Raw genomic sequence first — 21,875 nt, 5'->3', positions numbered from 1 at the left:
TATTATAATCTCGCCTCGCCAGAGTTATCGTGTGGTTCAGTACCTATATTAGATGAGAATTTAGGGCATGCTCCTGAGTACCACACGCCACGCCACACCACACCACACGCCACGCCACACCACACCACACCACACCACACACCACACCACACCACACCACACCACACCACACCACACACCACACACACACACCACACCACACACCACACACACACACCACACACCACACACCACACCACACACCACACACACCACACCACACACCACACCACACCACACCACACCACACCACACCACACCCAAGACAAGGTACAGACAAACCAAAAGGATATGTTTATCTTCAGAGGAAGTCGAGGAGGGAGGATGATTGGTACACTTGATATGCATTATACATTAAGAGTAGTGTGATGTGCAAGGTCTTACATTCTTGACGGTGTTGAAGATGACCCCTGTCTTGATGACTGTTGTTGATCAGTTACCTTGTATAATAAAACAACATTCCTGCTTGATATTTCCCAACCTTTGTGCAACGTGATGCGTGTAGCGTCACTGGGAGTAGTAACTGGAAGGTGCTGGTGACTGTCAATGCGGCTTCTGGGAAACATTAATATGTAAAGTGGTGACCGTAGCTGGCCGGAGTACAGGCAAGGCGTCAAGACACTTTGTTCTCACGGTTCTGTAGTTCAAAACATTTGCCTCTTGATGATCTGTTAAGGGATGAATTTTTTATAGTAAATTGTACAAGTTTTTCTGACAAGACCTCTTCTTTGTTGTTGTTATAATGTAATTACTGAGCCTCGACAACATAAGCGGTAACAAGGATAGTAATATACTTGTCAGCAACAATTAACAAATATGAGATATAAAACACTTGTAAATTTTATTCATGCACAGTTCCTGTCGTTAAGTTTCTTACCGTTTTGTTTTGTTTTTCTTTTGTTTTCTTGGAATATTTTATAATTATGGTTTTCAAAGTACAAATGATTTAATTATTTTCAGATAACGTGTAGACACCAGTACGGCCACAGTGGTGAGGTGAGGCTGGCCAGTGCCCGGCAGGTGCCACACCTCCGAGGGGGGGGGTCGACACTCACATCACCTCCCCCTCAGTCTACAGGATCTCATATACTGGTAACGTTACACCTGCAGTTTATACACAGGTGTAAGTAACACCCGCTGAGTGACACTGGTAATAATACACAGGGATGATGGTTGTATTATTGTATGTCGTATATACTGTACTGTATTCTGTATGAATTAATGGTAATATTATTCACTGTCGATAAAATATGCAAATGTGTGTGAGTTATTCACTGTATTTTCCAATAGTCAGTGAGTGTGAGAGAAATTATATTTGGAAACCTTAAACTTTAGCTAACAGGATGTAGTAAACAGGATGTGTTGTACATGGTGAGAACAGTGCTTGTATGGGCCTCCTACTTCACAATAACACGGAAGTTACACCAGGCAGAACCCTCGCCCACATTACACCACCATAGGTTGGTGTGTGTGACGTGGACGAACACCTTCACGCGGCCCACCTCAGTGTTGGAGGGTAGCGGGGCCCTGCAGGAATCATTGTTTATCCAGTGTTCCAGGACACCGCCAAGGGCAGCTCCGCGACACCACAGTCTTGGATAATTCATTGTAGACGAGGTTGATTTCAAAACAGGGAAACCGTCTTATGTAAGGAATGTTCGTATTCCTTCCCCCGGGTGTGAGGTCCGTGACACTTGACACAGTGTCGATACTTCTCTAATATATATAACAACAAACGTGTGAACATTTCAAACTATAACTTATTGCATCGTTCAGCCGCTCGTCAGTTCCTTAGGAAGGTGCCAGAGCGTAAATTAATATGTAAAACAACCTTGATGGTCATAAAACCTTCTTGGTGTAGACTTAATATTGCTCTGTGTGTGTGTGTGTGTGTGTGTGTGTGTGTGTGTGTGTGTGTGTGTGTGTGTGTGTGTGTGTGTGTGAAAGGTTCTTGACGAAAGTAGCAACTCGTGAACATTACGGGACCCTACAGTTTATTTCACCTCATGATTAAATACCTTAACGTTACCTGGAGGAATTATGTAACGTTAAGGTGGTGTGGTGTGGTGATCATTGCCTCATGTCTCCACCGTCAGTATTCAACATCCGGCTGGGGTCGTGGGCGGTGAACTGGAAACTTTGTTCAGTGTTGAGAAATGTGAAGGTGACTCTACCTCTCTATAGTGTCCTTCTGACCCTCACACGTAACCCACTAAGACCCGGCCAGCTCTTCTCTATAGTCAGTGTTACCAAGAGGTCCTGTGGTATTGCCTCCCTCCCTTGTAGGTAATAGTGCTTTACCGAGAGTTGGCAAGCACTGTGAGTTATACAAAGCCTCGGACAACGCATAAATAATACCCTATGATGAGACATTAAGGCGTAGGCAGGAAGTTGAAGGAGTGAAAATTGTTGTTTGTTTGGGAAATAGATAAAGGATTGGAAATAAGATAAATAAGGTAAATACAGTATTGGTAAAAGGTGTGTTAGAAAGAAATTAAAACTAGACTAGGTGAAGAGGTTTGTCGGGAGGCGTAATAATCCGAGTGACTAATTGGGAACTTTTGCGACACACACACACACACACACACACACACACACACACACACACACACACACACACACACACACACACACACACACATAACAACACGACGACATAAACATAAAAACGATTATTGACAAAGTATCCCGCTGGTCATGTATGGCATCATAGAAAACGGGTTTATTAGAGGGTATACTATAATTACTGCCATAGGTACATGTTAAGTGTCACACCTTCTCTCCTCATTTATATATTTCTGAGTTTAAAACTATTGTCCTAAAGTTTGTTGTGTCATGAATAATTTATGACATTTATGACATTAACGAGAAAGCAATTAAGATATACATTAGTCATTTAGTAATAGCAGGAAATTCATGTATTGTTTTAAATATCATATGCTCTGGACTGTAAAAAATCATAAGCTAAGTTAATGACACCACAAGTAAGACAAACATTAACCTGACGCTGTGATTATGTAGCTGAGACAACACATGTAATGGCTCCCTGACGCTGTGATTATGTAGCTGAGACAACACATGTAATGGCTCCCTGACGCTGTGATTATGTAGCTGAGACAACACATTTAATGGCTCCCTGACGCTGTGATTATGTAGCTGAGACAACACATTTAATGGCTCCCTGACGCTGTGATTATGTAGCTGAGACAACACATTTAATGGCTCCCTGACGCTGTGATTATGTAGCTGAGACAACACATTTAATGGCTCCCTGACGCTGTGATTATGTAGCTGAGACAACACATTTAATGGCTCCCTGACGCTGTGATTATGTAGCTGAGACAACACATTTAATGGCTCCATGATTTAGTGTCCTCGTTCTGTTGTTTATTATAAGAGGTTTCATCATGTAACGTGTTGCAGGTCTCCCATGTGCCGGGATGGAGTTTCATATGACAAGAGGAGTGTGTGTTTGTGTGGAGGCTGGACAGTGTGTTGTTGTCGTCAGGAGATGGTGCTTGATAGTCAACAGATAAGCTGACTAGTGACGAAGACGGATAAGGAAAACACGTAGCCTGGCGTCACATGTAGCCTGGCGTCACACCTAGTCTGGCGTCACACGTATCCTGGCGTCACAGGTTACACCAACTGAGAGAAGGTAGGTGCAGGTCCCTATATTTAAATACTTACATGGGCGACTAAAACTAGATGTGTGAAAAAGAAAATGAAATGAATTGTTGATCTGTGTGTTGTGGTGAGGCTGGGATGTGAGTGTCAGTCTGTCTCACCTCATGAAGGACTGAAACAAACTGTACAAGTTCCTATATACATTTTTATTATAGTAATTATAGGAGGGACGTATTACATAACAAATAACAAACGTCGTCGTAATGACTTATACATGATGTGCACTAGACGACACTTCCTCTTGGGTTCAGGTTCATCTTTATTCTCTGAGGCTCTCTCTTCGTGTTCCCGTTGCTTGTATTATCGCTCGAATACCTAAACAACAAACGTTTTAAGAATATAGTTTTGGTGCTCTAGAAAAATAAACATTTATACCGGTTTATGTTATCTAGGTGGAACTATTGGACCTCCGTAAAAGTGAGGTACAGTATTTATATATTTGTTGCAGATCATTAGGTGAGACGTGAAAATATATATATATATATATGGATAAGAAGGTTTATTTGTCTTGTTGCTTTCGTTCATATGTAAGTTATCACAGTTTGTTGTTGTTGGCCTTTCACACATACACATCCTTCGGCCTCCTGTGGTGGTGTCAAGGTTGGCTGCAGCTTCACTTTTGGCGAAGCATCTCTGTTCCTTCAGCCACACAACTCCTTACCCCAGCTGGTCCGTGTGTGTGTGTGTATATATAAAGGGGGTCACTGATGTATGTGTGTGTAGTGGGTCACTGATGTAGGGGGTCACTGGTTGTTGGTGCAGTACTGCAGTAGTCGTCAGGTATAAAAGTGTTGATCCAGGTGAGATACTTAGACACTCTGGTGTAGACCCCCGGGACGTCCTTCACCGCACACTTGTACCCGTAGGAGGTTATGCCCAGCACCTCCCATCGACCTCCAACCTGCCCGGGGAGAAATATTCATTATTAAAGGACCTTTTTCAGGGGGTAAAGAAAACACAGGTTTATGTGGTATTTGATATTACTTTCTCAACTTTCTTACCATCATGACACTTAACTTTCATCTCTGCCGTTTCCTTACCTATCTGAAGCACACCCCTCCCTCCTCCTCACCTCTCTGAAGCACATCTCCTCCCTTCCCCTGACCTCTCTGAAGCACACCTCCCTTCTCTGAAGCATATATCCTCCCTCCTCCTCACCCCTCTGAAGCCCCTGTGTTCCTCACCTTCACAATGAGAGGTCCGCCGGAATCGCCGCTGCAGGTGTCCTTGCCATCAGCGATGGCACACAACTGGGAGGACAGGAGGGTGAATGTTTGGTCCTGGAACTTTTCCCTCCAGGCTGCCTGACAGTTGGCGTTGGTCTGCACCTCAAGTTCCACCTCCTGTAGCTCCTTGGCCTCGTAGCCTCCATACATGACAGCGCCCCACCCGCTGGCTGAAGACACACAAGCAGAGGGTCGTAACCAGCATGTTGAGTATCTGCCCATGTTATGTGACCACCTTGTCGCGTGTTGATACCTTTCAACTTAGTATAACAACTAGTAGTATGAAATATTGATTGGTAATGCGTGAATGAAAGAGTAACTTAGGTACACCCACTAAGACGTACCAGTAGCGATGACGCCGGCCATATCGATGTCGGTGGCGGGGAGACACAGCGGACGGATGGAGTCTGTGAAGGTAACAGGGTCAGGCAGGACGACGAGGGCCACGTCGTTTTGGATGTTGGCGTCGTCATACTGCGGGTGGACCTCGTACTTGGTGGTCTTGTACCAGTGGGCGTCGTCCTCGTAGTAGCTGCTTACATCCAGCTTCCCGAGACCAACCTGCCGGGGGCGTGGCAGAGCCTCACAGTTGATATTGTACATTGATTTGTTGGAGGTCCATTAACACAGTATATAGGTCTTCACACACACACACACACACACACACACACACACACACACACACACATACAGGGAGAGGTTTCCAAACATATTAACCTGAAGAAACGTCATAAATTGCGCCACACAGTCACTTCACAAGATGGCCAGTTTAGGAAGATTACTAAGTAGCAGACGTCCCCTTAAACCAAAACTCTCTTTTCATAATCATCCTATCTTCTGTTCTCTTCCATCCCTTTTTCTTTCCTCCTCTTTCTCCCTGCCTCCTTCCCTTCCCCCCTCTCCCTTATGTTACCCCTTACTTTGATCGACTTGATGTTGTAGCCAGAGAAGCAGTGGGCGGCGCTGAGGATGAGAGTGCTAGTGATGAGGGAGCCGCCACACCTGTACTCGTACGTGTTCACCTCTATCACCAGAAACGCCATCCACGGGTACTCGTTCTGTTAGGAGGAGACCTGGTCATTGGCTCGTCATACAGTTGTTATTAGGAGTAAATTGACTTCATAACCGTTAAGTTGACACAAGTACAGTACTACATCGAGAGAATTGGTGCCACAGACTACTGGCTCTAAGCTGACAGTATATGACACTGTAGCCGTTGTGTTGAAGATACATACCGTACTAATTATTTGATGAGACAATGTATAACAAACAAGTATGAGGAAATGCTAATGTAATCCAGTGTCATGTAATGGGGCGAAATTCTCTTCCTTTAAACATTAACTTGTGGGGGGGGGGGGGCTTCAGAGTGCCACGTCGTCTTACAGATGTGACTTAACAATCCGTCATCAGTATAGATCGGAAATACCCTTTCTAGAACCATGAGTCATGTACGGGTATGTGGTAGGTGGGTGGGAGGTGACCGGGAGAAAGTCTTTGTATTTAACTGTCAGCTTCGTCCCCTGGCCCAGGTGACACGACCTACACCATGACTCACCTTTTCAGCAGCTAGGCCACCCACTATCCGCTGGACACTGAAGCGGGTCGTCTCGTCCGTGACGGCCACGTCTCCACAAGTGATGCAGGGGGAGGCGAGGTTGGCGGGGGTCTCGGGGTAGGAGGTGACCACTGTGCACACATAGCCTCCGTGTATCCCGCCCATCAGCCGCCGGTACTGCACCACCACCACCTTCCCCGTCCTTGGCTTCACCTCGTCATTCCTATACCACAACCCAACAGTTTTACGACACGATCATCTTAAGTGTTAGTACAACAGTAACGTACTGGAGGTGCAGCGGGGACCACCTGTGTTTGAGAGCTGAACAGAAAGGAAAGGGAAAAAAATGGGATGGTCTCGTTGCACCTCCCGGAGACGAAGCTCAAGGCATTGGCTATAGTGGATTCAGCCTGTGTTCACGATATTATTGTCTCCGCGCGATATCTCGAACACCAACAAACAGATGACAATGAAACTTCACCAGGGCATTGTTCTTGGGTAGGGGAAGGGTCCTAGCTAAGTCTGCTATGAAAGGTTAGGTTAGGTCAGGTCACAGGATGTCTAAAAAAAAAGATATACACACAGCCTATACAAATTTTGGTGGAGATCGCGTGACTGTTTATATTACAACATCAACATTGTCCTCACTTGTTGATGTATGAGATCTATCACAGGTGAGGACAATGTATGGCGGTGTTATGTATTATTTTGAGACGTCCTGTAGCGGTGGGAGGGTGTGAGTTACCTGCAGTACGTGTCCGTCTGGTCGTCTACGGTGACGGTGAGCGCCTCGAGGAAACAGTTGAACTTGAGTTGCAAGTGTTGGCAGGTGAGGGTCAGGTGACTGTCCTGGTTGATGGGCTGGAAGGTTTGTGTACACTCGTATCTGCAGGAGAGGAGCACCCCCTTCTACAGTAGCTCTGGGTGGCGGGTAGGATTTAAGTTATTGCACCTACAAGAAGTGGACCAGGGGTGGTGTATACCTTTAATTATTACACCTAGGATTACCACACTTGGAGTTACCTGCTCTTAATTACTATTCCTGGAGTAACACCTTAATTGCTACACCTGTCTGTATCGTCCCCACAAAAAACAAATAATAGTAATAATAATGATAACAAAAAAAACGATAATAATTCAATTGATAGAGGATGAAAAATGTGAATAATGTTATGTATAAATAATTAAGAATAACAAATTGGGCGTCACATCGATTTAAGTGAGGACGGCGGGAGGTGGTAGAGGGGCGCCTCTCACCTGTACAGATCTTGCCGGGAGAAGAGGAGGACAGCGTGGCCATCATCCAGGTGGTGGGTGGTGTTACACTCCTTCACGGCCACCAGCTTCGTCATGGTCACTCCTTCCTCTTCTTCTGCCTGCTTACTACTCATCTCTGTTGGCACAATAAAATACTTATGTTATGTTATGTTATGTTACTAGTGCTGGTGCTCCTAATAGCGGACTATCTCACAGTTTTTGTTATGCTGAAGTGGGACTCATGGTATAGTGTGTAATAATAATAATAATTAACGGTTTATTGAAAGAGCATAGCAGCTAGAAGGCTTAAAATATACAGTTACATAATTGGGGAATAGGTTTCGATACAAATAAGATATATAATAACTAGGTGGGGAAAAGCTCAGACTACAGGGCATTTCAACATAGTGACAGTGCAAGAAGTAGTATTTACTGGGAGTGAATACACTGGTTTATTACAAGTTATTGATAATTTTTACAATGGGTGGGACTGGGCTGTTCTTATAGCGATCAATTCGTGAACGTATGGGCTGGATGCGGCTGTGGTGTCGAGCAGCAATTCCCGGGCTAGGGATCTCGAGTGTGTGTGTGTGTGTGTGAGTGAGGAATCGTAAATAATTGATGAGGTGGCTGGTCACCATGTTGGCGTGTATGGGTCACCACACACACACACACAAACAACATCTCCCAGTGGGGTGCTCACTTGACGACTACTCCCTCCCCCCCCTTTCCACTCCCCTTAAGCAACAGATACCATCACGTCCCTGGCGGTGTCCTTGAGAACCTGTAGTGATAATAACACACACAGACGTCAAATGGATGTGTTAGTTCACTTGATGACTCTCTTTCCTCTCACAGTAGTGGCTGGGTGGGGTTAGGTTAGGCTAGGTGGTTAGGTTAGGTTTGGTTTGGTTAAGATGGAGTACATAGGTTACCAGTCTTGACACTCCAACCTACGATTTTAGCTACTTGTAGGAGGGATGAAGGAAGTCATTTAGGTCCTTATCCTAGGCAGTGCTGTACCTGGTGGTGGTGGGGGAGGAGGAACCTAACCTAACCTGGTGGTGGTGGTGGCGACGGAGGAGGGGCCTTGGGTGAACTCTTCGCTGTTTTATAGATGCGTCGTTACACTTACACATCCTGTCTCCTGCGTCATGTTTGGTCGATAGCCCCTACCACCACGTCTTATGTAGCAGTACAGTACCACCACATTGCAGTACCACCACCTTATACAGCAGTACCACCACGACTTACATAGCAGTACCACCACCTTATACAGCAGTACCACCACGACTTACATAGCAGTACCACCACCTTATACAGCAGTACCACCACCTTATACAGCAGTACCACCACGACTTACATAGCAGTACCACCACCCATACAGCATACAGCAGTACCACCACGACTTACATAGCAGTACCACCACCTTATACAGCAGTACCACCACCTTATACAGCAGTACAGCAGTACCACCCTTATACATATAGCAGTACCACCACCTTATACAGCAGTACCACCACCTTATACAGCAGTACCATCACGACTTACATAGCAGTACCACCACCTTACATAGCAGTATCAACGCCTTACATAGCAGTACCACCACCTTATACAGCAGTACCACCACCTTATACAGCAGTACCACCACCTTATACAGCAGTACCACCACCTTATACAGCAGTACCATCACGACTTACATAGCAGTACCACCACCTTACATAGCAGTATCAACGCCTTACATAGCAGTACCAGGGCAGAGCATCGCGGTATCGCAGAGGCCGTGTCAGTATAGCAACAGTAGAGCCGCAGTCCTTGGCTCGATTGATCAAACAAATATGTACTAACAGAGCCGTTGTGTGGTTTTGCTCCTTGCTAACCTAACCTAACCTAACCTACCCCTCCTCCCAGGTAGCCCTAAGGTATTTGATCATCAGGTGAAATAAGCCGGGATGTTTATTCTTCCAAGTCACATTTAATTTTCCGGTTTACAGTGAGGTGGTGAAAGTCGGAACGAATTTACAGGCATAAATAAACAAGTTTCCGGTTCACAGTACAGGAATACAGCTGTGAAATACAGTGAGTGGATGAAAGAATAATTCAAAAGACTGTAATATCCAGGTTACAGAGAGGTCACGCGAAAAGACAGTCTGGTGTAAATAATTCATGACTGTCGTGTATATTTCTAGACACGGCAAGGCTTGATCTGTAGCACACACACACACACACACACACACACACACACACACACACACACACACACTAGCTGTTGTTTTTAATTTGTCTTACGTTTTATATGAATACAGTAAAACCTCCTTATAACGGACATCTCTCTCCATAAAATCCGCTAAATGGAGGTTTATATCTAATGAGCCCCTCGATATAACATAATCTCATCTCCACCCAAACCGTTAAGTGGATGTTTCCTTATATAAACCGTCCGTAACATCAACACATTCATTACATTAACTTAGTTTGATGTTAAAAGTCTTACTGTCATCATTATAGTGTGGAGGAAAAGTCGTAGAAGAACAACTTGTTGATCAGTATACAAATAAACATACATAATATTTATTCAGGTTCACTGTTAAGACGCTTGTTTGTTGGTGTTGGTGGGGGGGGCTGGAGTGTGACGCAAGGGGGGGCTGTGACGCAAGAGGTGGGGGGGCTGTGTGGACGAGGAGGGGTGTGTGATGAGAGGGCTGAGGGGCTGGTGTGGACGCAAGAGGGGGGCTGTGTGACGCAAGAGGTGGGGGGGGGCTGTGTGACGCAAGAGGTGGGGGGGGGGTAGAGGTGGGGGGGTGTGACGCAAGAGGGGGAACCTTATTGAAACATTACAGACATCTTTTATTACAGGAATGATTGGTTATGTGAAGGATTTGTCTGTGTGTGTGTGTTTGTTTGTTCGTTTGTGTGTTTGTTTATTATTTTTTATTTATTTGTTGGTGTGTTGTGTTGTTTGTCGAGCTTAATTGTTTGTGGATGTTTATTTCGTGTGTGTGTGTGTGTGTGTGTGTGTGTTTGTTTGTAATTCTGAATACTCTGCATTATATCGAAAAAAACTTGAAATGCAGGAAAAAATACATAAATAGTATACATAACACACTCCAGTATACCGTATACTACACAAACTTCATTATATTAGTTTATATCTTACACTATAATTCCTTATCAGAGACGTTAGTTCATTATATACAGTAATATTACATTCACGGTTACTATGGCAACACTGTATAGAGCAGATGGCCCATACAGCGTTGGTTATTACCTTGAATATTCTCACTTCTAGATCATTCACCACTATATTAGGCCTGTCTTCACCACCACAACCACGTCATCACCACAACCACGTCATCACCACAACCACGTCATCATCACAATCACATCACCACCACAACCACGTCATCACCACAACCACGTCATCATCACAACCACGTCATCACCACAACCACATCATCGCAACCACAACTACAGCATTATTATCACCACCACCACCACCACCCTCCCACGTGACTCAGTGTTTCTCAGAACCCCCGTCGTGTAGACTAGACCCTCACCCTGGTGCTAACCTAACCTACCACGGGCGACGTTTGGTGTGTTGTCATGGTGTAGCTGAAGAAACTTTTTGGGTGCTGGTAACAGTTGTTGGTGGTGTGGTGTGGTTAAGTTAAATTGTGTTGTTTACTCATTCATTGTGGTGTTGGCTACGACTCATCTTAATATGTGTTGTTACATCTCGAGGACAAAATACTCGGGTAGTGTTGAGGAAAGTTGAATAACTGAAATTATTCACAGAAATATTCAGAACTTTGCCTTTAGCTTGTTGTTGACGTACAGGGAGGTGAGTGAGAGGCAACACTTACGGGAGGTGGTGTTGGAGGACCTGTGTTGAGGTAACGGAGGCTCCATCACTGCTAGCTCACTTATCATGAATCTGTTCCTGAGTCTGGTGCCCAACACTACCTTGCCCCACACAGGTGAGCACCAGCACCCTGCTATGACCACCTGCAGCAGCACCTGCAGGAAAGTGTTCATGGTAGGTCATGAGGGGAGCCAGAGGATGCACACCTGTTCCGACAACTGACTATTGATGAGTGAGGCCGGGGCCGCCGCCCCTCACTACTGTCCCCCACACATTGTGACGCCCCCCCCTTAACTCCCCCTCCCCGCCACCCACCCACACAGGTGCCACGATTCCACGTTGTAACTTGTCACGGACCGAAGCAACAATAAAATAATTAACAAGTAGCACTTCAGCTTAAAACTTTTGGTTGTCGTATTAGTAATGATACAGTGAAGATATAAACAGTGAGAGCAAGGTCGTGTTTACTGGGTCACCCTCACCTGACCCACATTAATGGTAACTGATGGTTAGTCAGTCAAATCATCATACAGGTTCACATAGAGCCATCATACAGACAGTACAGGTTCACAGACAAAGGTAAACAGTTAGTTGATGCAGTTAAAGATAACACAAGAAAGTAGACTGGTGTGTGTGTGTGTGCGTGTGTGTGCGTGTGTGTGTGTCAGAACTGATAGTCATCTTTCTCGTTTTATTCTTTCTGTTGTCTCAGGCTGTAGTGAGGGCGATGGTTTAACCCTTGAGGACTAAGTTTAAATCATCATCCTCTTAGGGTTAATAATAAATGTAAGTTTCATGGAAAAGCATCTTGAAGACAAAACACTAAATTCACACACACACACACACACACACACACACACACACACACACACACACACACACACACACACACACACACACACACACACACACACACACACACACACACACACACACACACAGTCAGCCAGGAGAGAGGGGTCTGTGTCATCGTGCCAAAGATGGGAACTGTCTATATACACTGGTGACTCTTCGTTCCCTCCTGTAATTCTTATTAAGTTCGAGGCCAAGAGCGAAGTCTTAACCACACTCACAGTTCAGTCACTAACCCGTCAACACAGTCTTAACCACACTCACAGTTCAGTCACTAACCCGTCAACACAGTCTTAACCACACTCACAGTTCAGTCACTAACCCGTCAACACAGTCTTAACCACACTCACAGTTCAGTCACTAACCCGTCAACACAGTCTTAACCACACTCACAGTTCAGTCACTAACCCGTCAACACAGTCTTAACCACACTCACAGTTCAGTCACTAACCCGTCAACACAGTCTTAACCACACACACAGTTCAGTCTAACTAACCCGTCAACACAGTCTTAACCACACACACAGTTCAGTCACTAACCCGTCAACACAGTCTTAACCACACTCACAGTTCAGTCACTAACCCGTCAACACAGTCTTAACCACACTCACAGTTCAGTCACTAACCCGTCAACACAGTCTTAACCACACTCACAGTTCAGTCACTAACCCGTCAACACAGTCTTAACCACACTCACAGTTCAGTCACTAACCCGTCAACACAGTCTTAACCACACTCACAGTTCAGTCACTAACCCGTCAACACAGTCTTAACCACACACACAGTTCAGTCACTAACCCGTCAACACAGTCTTAACCAACACAGTCTTAACCACACTCACAGTTCAGTCACTAACCCGTCAACACAGTCTTAACCACACTCACAGTTCAGTCACTAACCCGTCAACACAGTCTTAACCACACACACAGTTCAGTCACTAACCCGTCAACACAGTCTTAACCACACTCACAGTTCAGTCACTAACCCGTCAACACAGTCTTAACCACACTCACAGTTCAGTCACTAACCCGTCAACACAGTCTTAACCACACTCACAGTTCAGTCACTAACCCGTCAACACAGTCTTAACCACACTCACAGTTCAGTCACTAACCCGTCAACACAGTCTTAACCACACTCACAGTTCAGTCACTAACCCGTCAACACAGTCTTAACCACACTCACAGTTCCGGTCACTAACCGTCAGCACAGTCTTAACCACACTCACAGTTCAGTCACTAACCCGTCAACACAGTCTTAACCCTCACGAGTTCAGTCACTAACCCGTCAACACAATTCACTTAACCACACTCACAGTTCAGTCACTAACCCGTCAACACGGTCTTAACCACACTCACGGTTCAGTCACTAACCCGTCAACACAGTCTTAACCACACTCACAGTTCAGTCACTAACCCGTCAACGCGGTCGTAACCACACACACCACAGTTCAGTCACTAACCCGTCAACACAGTCTTAACCACACTCTGGTTCAGTCATAACCCGTCAACTTCCAGTCTTAACCACACTCACAGTTCAGTCACTAACCCGTCAACACAGTCTTAACCACACTCCACGGTTCAGTCACTAACCCCGTCAACACAGTTTAGTCACACACACTCACAGTTCACTAACCCGTCAACACAGTCTTAACCACACTCACGAGTTCGGTCACTAACCCGTCAACACAGTTTTAGTCACACACACACACACACACACACACACACACACAGTTCAGTCACCTAACCCGTCAACACGTTTAGTCACACACACACTCACAGTTCAGTCACTAACCCCGTCAACACAGTTTTGAGTCACACACACGCACACACACACCTCACAGGTTCAGTCACTAACCCGTCAACACAGTTTTAGTCACACACACACACACACACACACACACACAGTTCAGTCATAACCAGTCACCACAGTTTAAGTTAGTTTAGTTGTCCTTGAATCTATCTAAAAAAAAAAAGTCCATGTTTGCATTCCTACAAGTCCAGCACTCGTTACCTGGCTGTAGTGAGGATCAAGACTTGTGTGGGGGGGGGGCTATTGTTCGTGATTGTACGTGATATAATAGTAAATACTCTCCCCTTAAGTGCCACAATCAATCACGACAACAATAACACAGTTTCATTTAGTCATGTGATTGGCTACCCTTTTTTATAGTAGTTTTAAATGCAGGTTACCTTAGTATACAGACCAGGTAATGTACAGACCAGGTAATACACACACACACACACACACACACAAAGGGTACTGATGTTAACTAGACACCCGGAATGTTTATCTGATGTAAGATTTTTTTACATGTTCCTCATAATATATACGCCGTGGAGTAATTAGTGTGGGTGGACTCCTGAGTTAAGAGACACCTGTCGTTAGTTCCCACGGTACCACTGCCCCGAGCCTGACGCGGTGAGTGGTGTGTATAGTCCAGTTATCACGAGGACATGAAGTATGCGCTGTATACATCCATGGGAAGCACAGTACAGTAGTGATCGTGGCACGGGGTGGTGGTGGTGACTGGCAGGGCGTGAGGTGGTGGTGGTGACTGGCAGGGCGTGAGGTGGTGGTGGTGACTGGCAGGGCGTGAGGTGGTGGTGGTGACTGGCAGGGCGTGGTGGTGGTGGTGAAATGACTGGCAGGGCAGCACTGGAAGGTAGTGTGGTGGTGGTGACTGGCAGGGCGCTCAGGTGGTGGTGACTGGCAGGGCAATGTCGAGGTGGTGGTGGTGGTGGTGACAGGCAGGGCGTAAGGTGGTGGTGGTGACTGGCAGGGCGTGAGGTGGTGGTGGTGGTGACTGGCAGGGCGTGAGGTGGTGGTAGTAACGTAACCAAATGCAGGGAAAGAATACTATACTTGCTGTGTCATTGTGGTGTTGCGGTCTTTATAGATTTTCTTCTTTTTTTCTTATTTGAGAAAGATTTTTTATGTGATGTGCGTGAAAGTATTCTATTTACACACACACACACACACACACACACAGTAACAAGTATATTAACAATGACCAATTATTCTATACTTGTATGTTAATTTAGGTCAAGTATATGATAGAAACTATTATTATTACAGAACCAGACCCAAGCATGAACTGTGAAGATCAACACGCAGACAACCACCTGTCTACTGAAGCATCTTATTGGGTCCAGACTCCGTTTTCTATTGGCCCAGAGTCCGTTTTCTGTTGGTCCATAGTCCGTTTTCTATGAAGAGTTTGATCCAGCCAGATATTCCAGCAGTGGTGGTGAGTCAGTTGGTAACCCTCGGCAGTAGGTGTTACACGAGAGCCGGCCACCAATGACAGCTCTTGTTCTGCGATATACAAGTGTCCATTGATGGTGATATCTCTGCTTGATAAGTTAAGGTGAGAGATGGTTTATGTCTTCATGTACAGTAGCTTGTTAGTAAGGGAGAAGCGGATAGCGTGAAGATTAGATACTCAGGCTGTTTGTATTTGAAGATTTATTACCTTAATTCTACCTTAAGGGGGTTGGGTAGGGTTAGGTTGGGTTAGTTTAGGGTAGGGTCAAGTAGGTTAGGTTGGGTTGGGATAGGTTCGGTTAGGTTGGGAAATCTTACTCTAGCTGACATGATCTACTGAGAGATGATTTATACCACATACTAAGAGACCCTCCCCCCCCCTTTTTTTTTTGCTTCTTCTAAACATTTGACTAATACTATATTAAATAAGACTGTACTATAGATTATAACACGTGTAGTATAGCCTGTGTGTTTTATTAGCAAAAGGATTTTAGTTCAGTAACAGGTTTAAGATGCTGTATAGAGGTAGTATAGGTTTAGTGTGGTTTAATTTTAGAGGTTTATTGATATACGTATACTGTACTCTTATGTGTTGAGAGAGAGAGAGAGAGAGAGAGAGAGAGAGAGAGAGAGAGAGAGAGAGAGAGAGAGAGAGAGAGAGAGTTTTGAGACGCTGCCTTTACCACACTTGATATTTGTGTATCACGAAGGAGGGTGAGGGTGGTGAGGGGAGGGGACCTAGAGGTAATGGTGACTGGTGGTGGAGGAGTGTTCGAAGCCAACTGTGATTGATCGAACATTCTCTCACCATTTCTATTTACTGAGCTGCAGTATTGTATAGGTTACTTCGTGGCGGTGGTGTGTTCTGTGATTCTATGTGTACGCTTGTGTTTCGGTCACCATCTTGGGGGGTGATGGTGAAGAAAGCTGACCTCTCTGTGAGTTATAGAAATGTTCACTGAAAAAGATTATGTTTTTTGGTATTTGTGGTATATTTTCAGACACAAATTTACTGTCTATCTGTCTGTCTGTTTTCCCTTTTACATACACCCGCATGTGTACAAATCGTGTAATTAACCTTTATTACAGAAGTTAGGTGTTCATTGTTCCATCGGGTGTTCAGTGTTCCACCAGGTGCTCAGTGTTCCACCAGGTGCTCGAAGACCCTGTTGATCGTTGAAGTAGTACCACCTTGGATACATTAAGACAATAGCTATATACTTTACAACGACCTGGGGGCAAATTTCACTCCACTTTCACTCCGTTCTGTTGTTGGCATCACTCCTCTCGATATGTCACTTCCGAATCGTATCTTAGGCCACTTACAGGTCGTATCATAGGTCACTTCCGAGTCGTATCTTAGGCCACTTACAGGTCGTATCGTAGGTCACTTCCTAGTCGTATCTTAGGCCACTTACAGGTCGTATCGTAGGTCACTTCCGAGTCGTATCTTAGGCCACTTACAGGTCGTATCGTAGGTCACTTCCTAGTCGTATCTTAGGCCACTTACAGGTCGTATCTTAGGTCACTTCCAGGTCGTATATTAAGTCACTTCTGGGTCGTATTTTATCTTGTTAGTATACTTAATGTAGCTGCTTAAGTTAGTCTGGTACTGGGTCCTCCTCCTCCTCCTCCTCCTCCTCTTCTTACCTGTCCTCTCCTCTTCCCTCTCACTCTTCCTTTCCTCTTCTTCCCTCTCTCAACTTCCTCCTCCTCCTCCTCCTCCTCCTAGTATTAGCTATTAGAACGTGTCTAAGGAGATTGTTTATCATATAAGTCACGGCTGAGGACCTGTGTATATTTACTTAACTGTGAGGAAGATGTTGTGGAATTCTCAGCTGACGGCGACTGGGCGGTGATTGGCTGGTGAGAGAGATACTGTGAGGTGATTGGTTGTTGAGATAGAGACTGGGAGGTGATTGGTTTGTTGAGAGAGATACTGGGAGGTGATTGGTTGTTGATAGAAAGAGACTGGGAGCTGATTGGTTGTTGAAAAAGAGAAACTGGGAAGTGATTGGTTTTGAAAGAGAGAGACTGAGAGGTGATTGGTTGTTGAGAAAGAGAGACTGGGCTGTGATTGGTTGTTGATAGAAAGAGACTGAGAGGTGATTGGTTGTTGATAGAAAGAGACTGGAAGGTGATTGGTTGGTGAGATAGAGACCGGGCTGTGATTGGTTGTTGATAGGGAATGACGAGGCGATGATTGGCCATTAAGAGTGAGAGAGAGCAGACGAGAGAAACCATGACGATGTTTGTATTCATTTCAACACAACAAGAACTGTGAGGAAATAATTCGGCCGGAAAATGACTTGAGTTATCGCGTTTTTTTTGTTTCGTTTTTGTTTTAAATAATTCGGCCGGAAAATGACTTGATTTATCGCTCAGGTGTGTGTGTCTGTGTGTGTCTGTCTCTCTGTCTGTCGGTGTCTGTCTCTCTGTCTGTGTCTTCGTGTTTTGTTTTACCCAGAGAGAGTAGCACATGAGGTCGTTACCAATTATTTACCGTTTGTTTTACTGTAATTAATTAACGGTAATGTAATGAGTTCTCAGGTGTGTGTGTGTGTGTGTGTGCGTGTGTGTGTGTGTGTGTGTGTGTGTGTGTGTGTGTGTGTGTGTGTGTGTGTGTGTGTGTGTGTGTGTGTGTGTGTGTGTGTGTGTGTGTGTGTGTGTGTGTGTGTGTGTGTGTGTGTGTGTGTGTGTGTGTTTTGATTACAACATCTTAACCAATGTGTACGTGCTACCCTCACATACCATTTGTACCGTGAACAGTTTCTCCCCATCGTGAGCGTAACAGTATATACAGCGTTCCTCCCCCGCGCCAGACACACACGCTGTTTATGTACCGTTGCCAGGTAACACACTACTACGTCAGCCAGGGTATATTTATTCGATGTCTTAATGCTTCTTATCGATTCTACAGGCTGGTTATTGTGATGAGGTTTGTGTTGACATTTATCGAATCGTGGGTGGGAGGAAGGTCGTGTGGGTGGGAGGTCGTCTGGGTCATGGGTGGGTGGAAGGTCGTGTGGGTGGGAGATCGTCTGGGTCATGGGTGGGAGGAAGGTCGCGTGGATAGTGTGTGGGAGGTCGTATGAATCGTGGGTGGGAGGAAGGTTGTGTGGGTGGGAGGTCGTATGAATCGTGGGTGGGAGGAAGGTTGTGTGGGTGGGAGGTCGTGTGGATAGTGTGTGGGAGGTCGTATGAATCGTGGGCGGGAGGAAGGTTGTGTGGGTCATGGGTGGGAGGAAGGTTGTGTGGGTCGTGGCTGGGAGTTAACGTGTTGCTGAGTAAGTGAGGCGGCCTAGTAGTCACTGTACCGGTATAGGTGGCGCTATCACTGCCAGGGGTAGAGACTAGGTAACTAACTGTATTTTATAACCTGCTGGCGGTGGTAGGGAGTGACTGGGGAGACTATACCTTACTCCCCAGCATGGTGAGGAGGTACTGAGGGGGAGATTACTTTCATTCGATAAGTAGTGATTCCAGTGAGCGGTATTGGTCTATGGAAGTGTTTAAAGTGATGGGGGGAACAGGTTAGTGTAGTGGTGGTGGTATGTACAGCAGCTTGTCGATCCCTCACACTGATCCACGAGTTTTCACAGCAGATGTTCCTTCCTGTTTTATTCTTATTTTTGTTGTTGTCTGAGATCTTTTATGAAGGATATTTATAAAGAGAATAAAGTAATATGTGTTTTAATATTCTAAGGGGGGTAGAATTATGTTAAGTTTAATATATTATTTTTAATTGCAGTTTGAGGGAGGTAGGTGGCGGCGACCCCTGGCGAGGATGACGTGAGGGAGTGAGTTGTAGCAACCAGCGACCCGTGATTACTGTACCAGGTAACCGCCCCTCTCCTCAACACACTCACTCACTACCACTCCTCTTTACTCCTCTCACACTCACTACCACTCCTCTTTACTCCTCTCACACTCACTAACACTCCTCTTTACTCCTCTCACACTCACTACCACTCCTCTTTACTCCTCTCACACTCACTACCACTCCTCTTTACTCCTCTCACACTCACTACCACTCCTCTTTACTCCTCTCACATTCACTACCACTCCTCTTTACTCCTCTCACACTCACTACCACTCCTCTTACTCCCCTTCTTTCAACTCTCTCACCACCTAATCTCCATAGAGCCTCACCAGTAAAACCATCTTACAGGTTTTCATTGATTCAGACTCGTATGTAGTCAATGCAGGTATACTATTTACTTACACCGTACAGGTATACAAACCATGTACCTAGACAGTGCGGGTATACACAGAGACAGGAGCGTGTGAGCCCCCCTCCCCCCCATACTGTCCTCAGCCATCACCACTGACGGGGTCCCCAGTGTTCCGTTACTTGAGACATCCGGTGGTGGTACTTAGTATGTACAGTAGGTGACGTTACCATCCAGACGTTATATGTTGTGGTAGTAAAATACATGTTTTTTTATATTGGGTTTTTGCTTTTTTTTATTTAAGAGGTAAATATCGTTCATGGTGCATTTTGAGAGAGAAGGGACTGGGTCTAGCGTGTGTGATGTGTGAGGGTTGGTGAGGTGCGTCTTGTCCGTCGTGGGGTGATGGCTGGGAACACAGAGGGGTGGGGATGCAGCATATATGTCTTGTGTCTGTGTACGTGCCACTAAAGTTTCCCTCGTCAGTGTCTAATTATCTTTAGATTACTGAAAAATGCAAAAACATGAATTTCCCCTATGTCTAATATTTCTTAAATGTCTTTCAGCAATGGCTTTCACCTTCATGTTGCTGGTTACAATGATGGGAGTTAGTCAGTGCCAAGACACTGTCACACATCCTGGCAGTCATGACTTACCTAGCAACTTCGTTATGCCCACCACCAGCCGCAGTACTTCCCTCGCTGGTGCCACGCCATCAGCACCCACCCGTCATAAGTCTTCGACAGGTGGCAGAGGACCTCCGAAAAAGAATGAATCTTCCTGGTCACTCAGTGAAGAGTACATAGAACAAATGTTAGATATCATCGCAGATCATGAGCGGTTTCCCATGCATGATGGGAGCCAAGGTGACATGAGTGCCGTGCTCACAACGGACCTTTATCAGGGTAAGAGAACATTAGTTTACAAGCTGACTCCTGGGTCCATATTTGGCGGTGTTCGATCAATAAGGAATAACCACAAAACTAATAATAATAAACAGCGAATAACTAACAGGGATTTCAACAGTTATGACAACAGACAAACGGCTGTATATTCTAATGCATACATGTCTTCGCCTTATGGACTGAGAAACGGAGAAAATAATTATAACGCCATTACCCGTCCTCACCACAAGTGGGGGATCCACTACCTACGCTCCCCGCCGCCCATCTCCTCCATGGACAACCCTTACCTTCCTCCTCATGGCCGCCATCAAGAACCAAAACCTTTATTAGAAATTCCTTTGAAGGCGGTGGTTGAGTCTGGCTCAGAGTTAGTGTTAAACCCGGTGGGGAAGGTGGTGCTGGCGACACGCAGTAAGGCGCGGGGGGCGTGGGTGTCCTTCCTCCTCCTTCACTACCTGGGGTTCGTGCCGCAGGTGCCAGGCCTCCCTAGACACGTTGACCCGGTGTTCGTGAGACCGAGCTCCGTCAACACCCCTACTAGATGACCACAGCAGTTCCTTGACAGTGTCGGGGACCTGAGTTGGGAACACAATGTACTCGTAGATATTTTAATAATGTCGAGTTGTCTTGTTCAAAGTAAATATTAGTGACTAACAGCAATCAGTTAGAATTTTCCTGTATGTGAGTCTAATATTCTACAAGTAGGAGTATTTGGTTGATATATTTTATGGTGTTAGTTGTAGTAGTTTGGTAGATGTTTATAATAATTGAATAAATATACAGTACAATATTTTCATTTCTTTCATTCCACGAAATTTTTTCTTGTACCATGATTAGTCTTGTTACTTTAATAATTATTGTACGTTACAGTAGTAGTAGTAATAATAATATCAAGTGTTGATGTAGTTATTGTTCTTAACGTTACTCTTTCTGTCCTGCTGTACTCTGACGTAGTTTGGTTTGAGAACATAGCATACATAACTCTCCTGGATTACGTGAGAGAAGAGTGCTTACTGACACACCCCAGCCAGAAAATCCAGTGTAGTAGTAGAAA

General features: G+C 45.3%; 2 protein-coding genes across 3 annotated transcripts; one reads left to right on the top strand and one right to left on the bottom strand.

The window, feature by feature from the left end:
• Window positions 1-992: 992 nt before the first annotated feature.
• Window positions 993-21,609, top strand: LOC121878424. Of its 2 annotated transcripts, XM_042384653.1 has the most exons (5): window positions 993-1,131; window positions 3,463-3,697; window positions 15,556-15,847; window positions 19,496-19,584; window positions 20,483-21,609. In XM_042384653.1, the coding sequence occupies exon 5, from the start codon at window positions 20,485-20,487 to the stop codon at window positions 21,364-21,366; it is 882 nt and encodes a 293-aa protein (XP_042240587.1). In that variant the 5' UTR covers window positions 993-1,131; window positions 3,463-3,697; window positions 15,556-15,847; window positions 19,496-19,584; window positions 20,483-20,484; the 3' UTR covers window positions 21,367-21,609. The 2 variants fall into 2 exon arrangements, with proteins under 2 accessions (XP_042240587.1, XP_042240588.1); XM_042384654.1 differs by lacking the exons at window positions 993-1,131; window positions 3,463-3,697; window positions 15,556-15,847 and adding an exon at window positions 16,590-16,682.
• LOC121878423 (tryptase-like) lies at window positions 3,858-11,873 on the bottom strand. The gene is made up of 8 exons (XM_042384652.1): window positions 11,628-11,873; window positions 7,765-7,900; window positions 7,253-7,393; window positions 6,508-6,730; window positions 5,873-6,010; window positions 5,297-5,513; window positions 4,911-5,122; window positions 3,858-4,627 (listed from the first exon to the last, which is right to left on the bottom strand). Exons 1-8 carry the CDS (start codon window positions 11,797-11,799, stop codon window positions 4,454-4,456), a joined length of 1,413 nt encoding a protein of 470 aa, XP_042240586.1. The 5' UTR covers window positions 11,800-11,873; the 3' UTR covers window positions 3,858-4,453.
• Window positions 21,610-21,875: the final 266 nt, after the last annotated feature.

This window comes from Homarus americanus, unplaced genomic scaffold (genome assembly GCF_018991925.1).
Source record: "Homarus americanus isolate GMGI-L3 unplaced genomic scaffold, GMGI_Hamer_2.0 scaffold41027, whole genome shotgun sequence".
Lineage (NCBI taxonomy): Eukaryota > Metazoa > Arthropoda > Malacostraca > Decapoda > Nephropidae > Homarus > Homarus americanus.
Note: the sequence above shows the minus strand (reverse complement) of the source record. Positions and strands in the feature narration are given on the sequence as shown.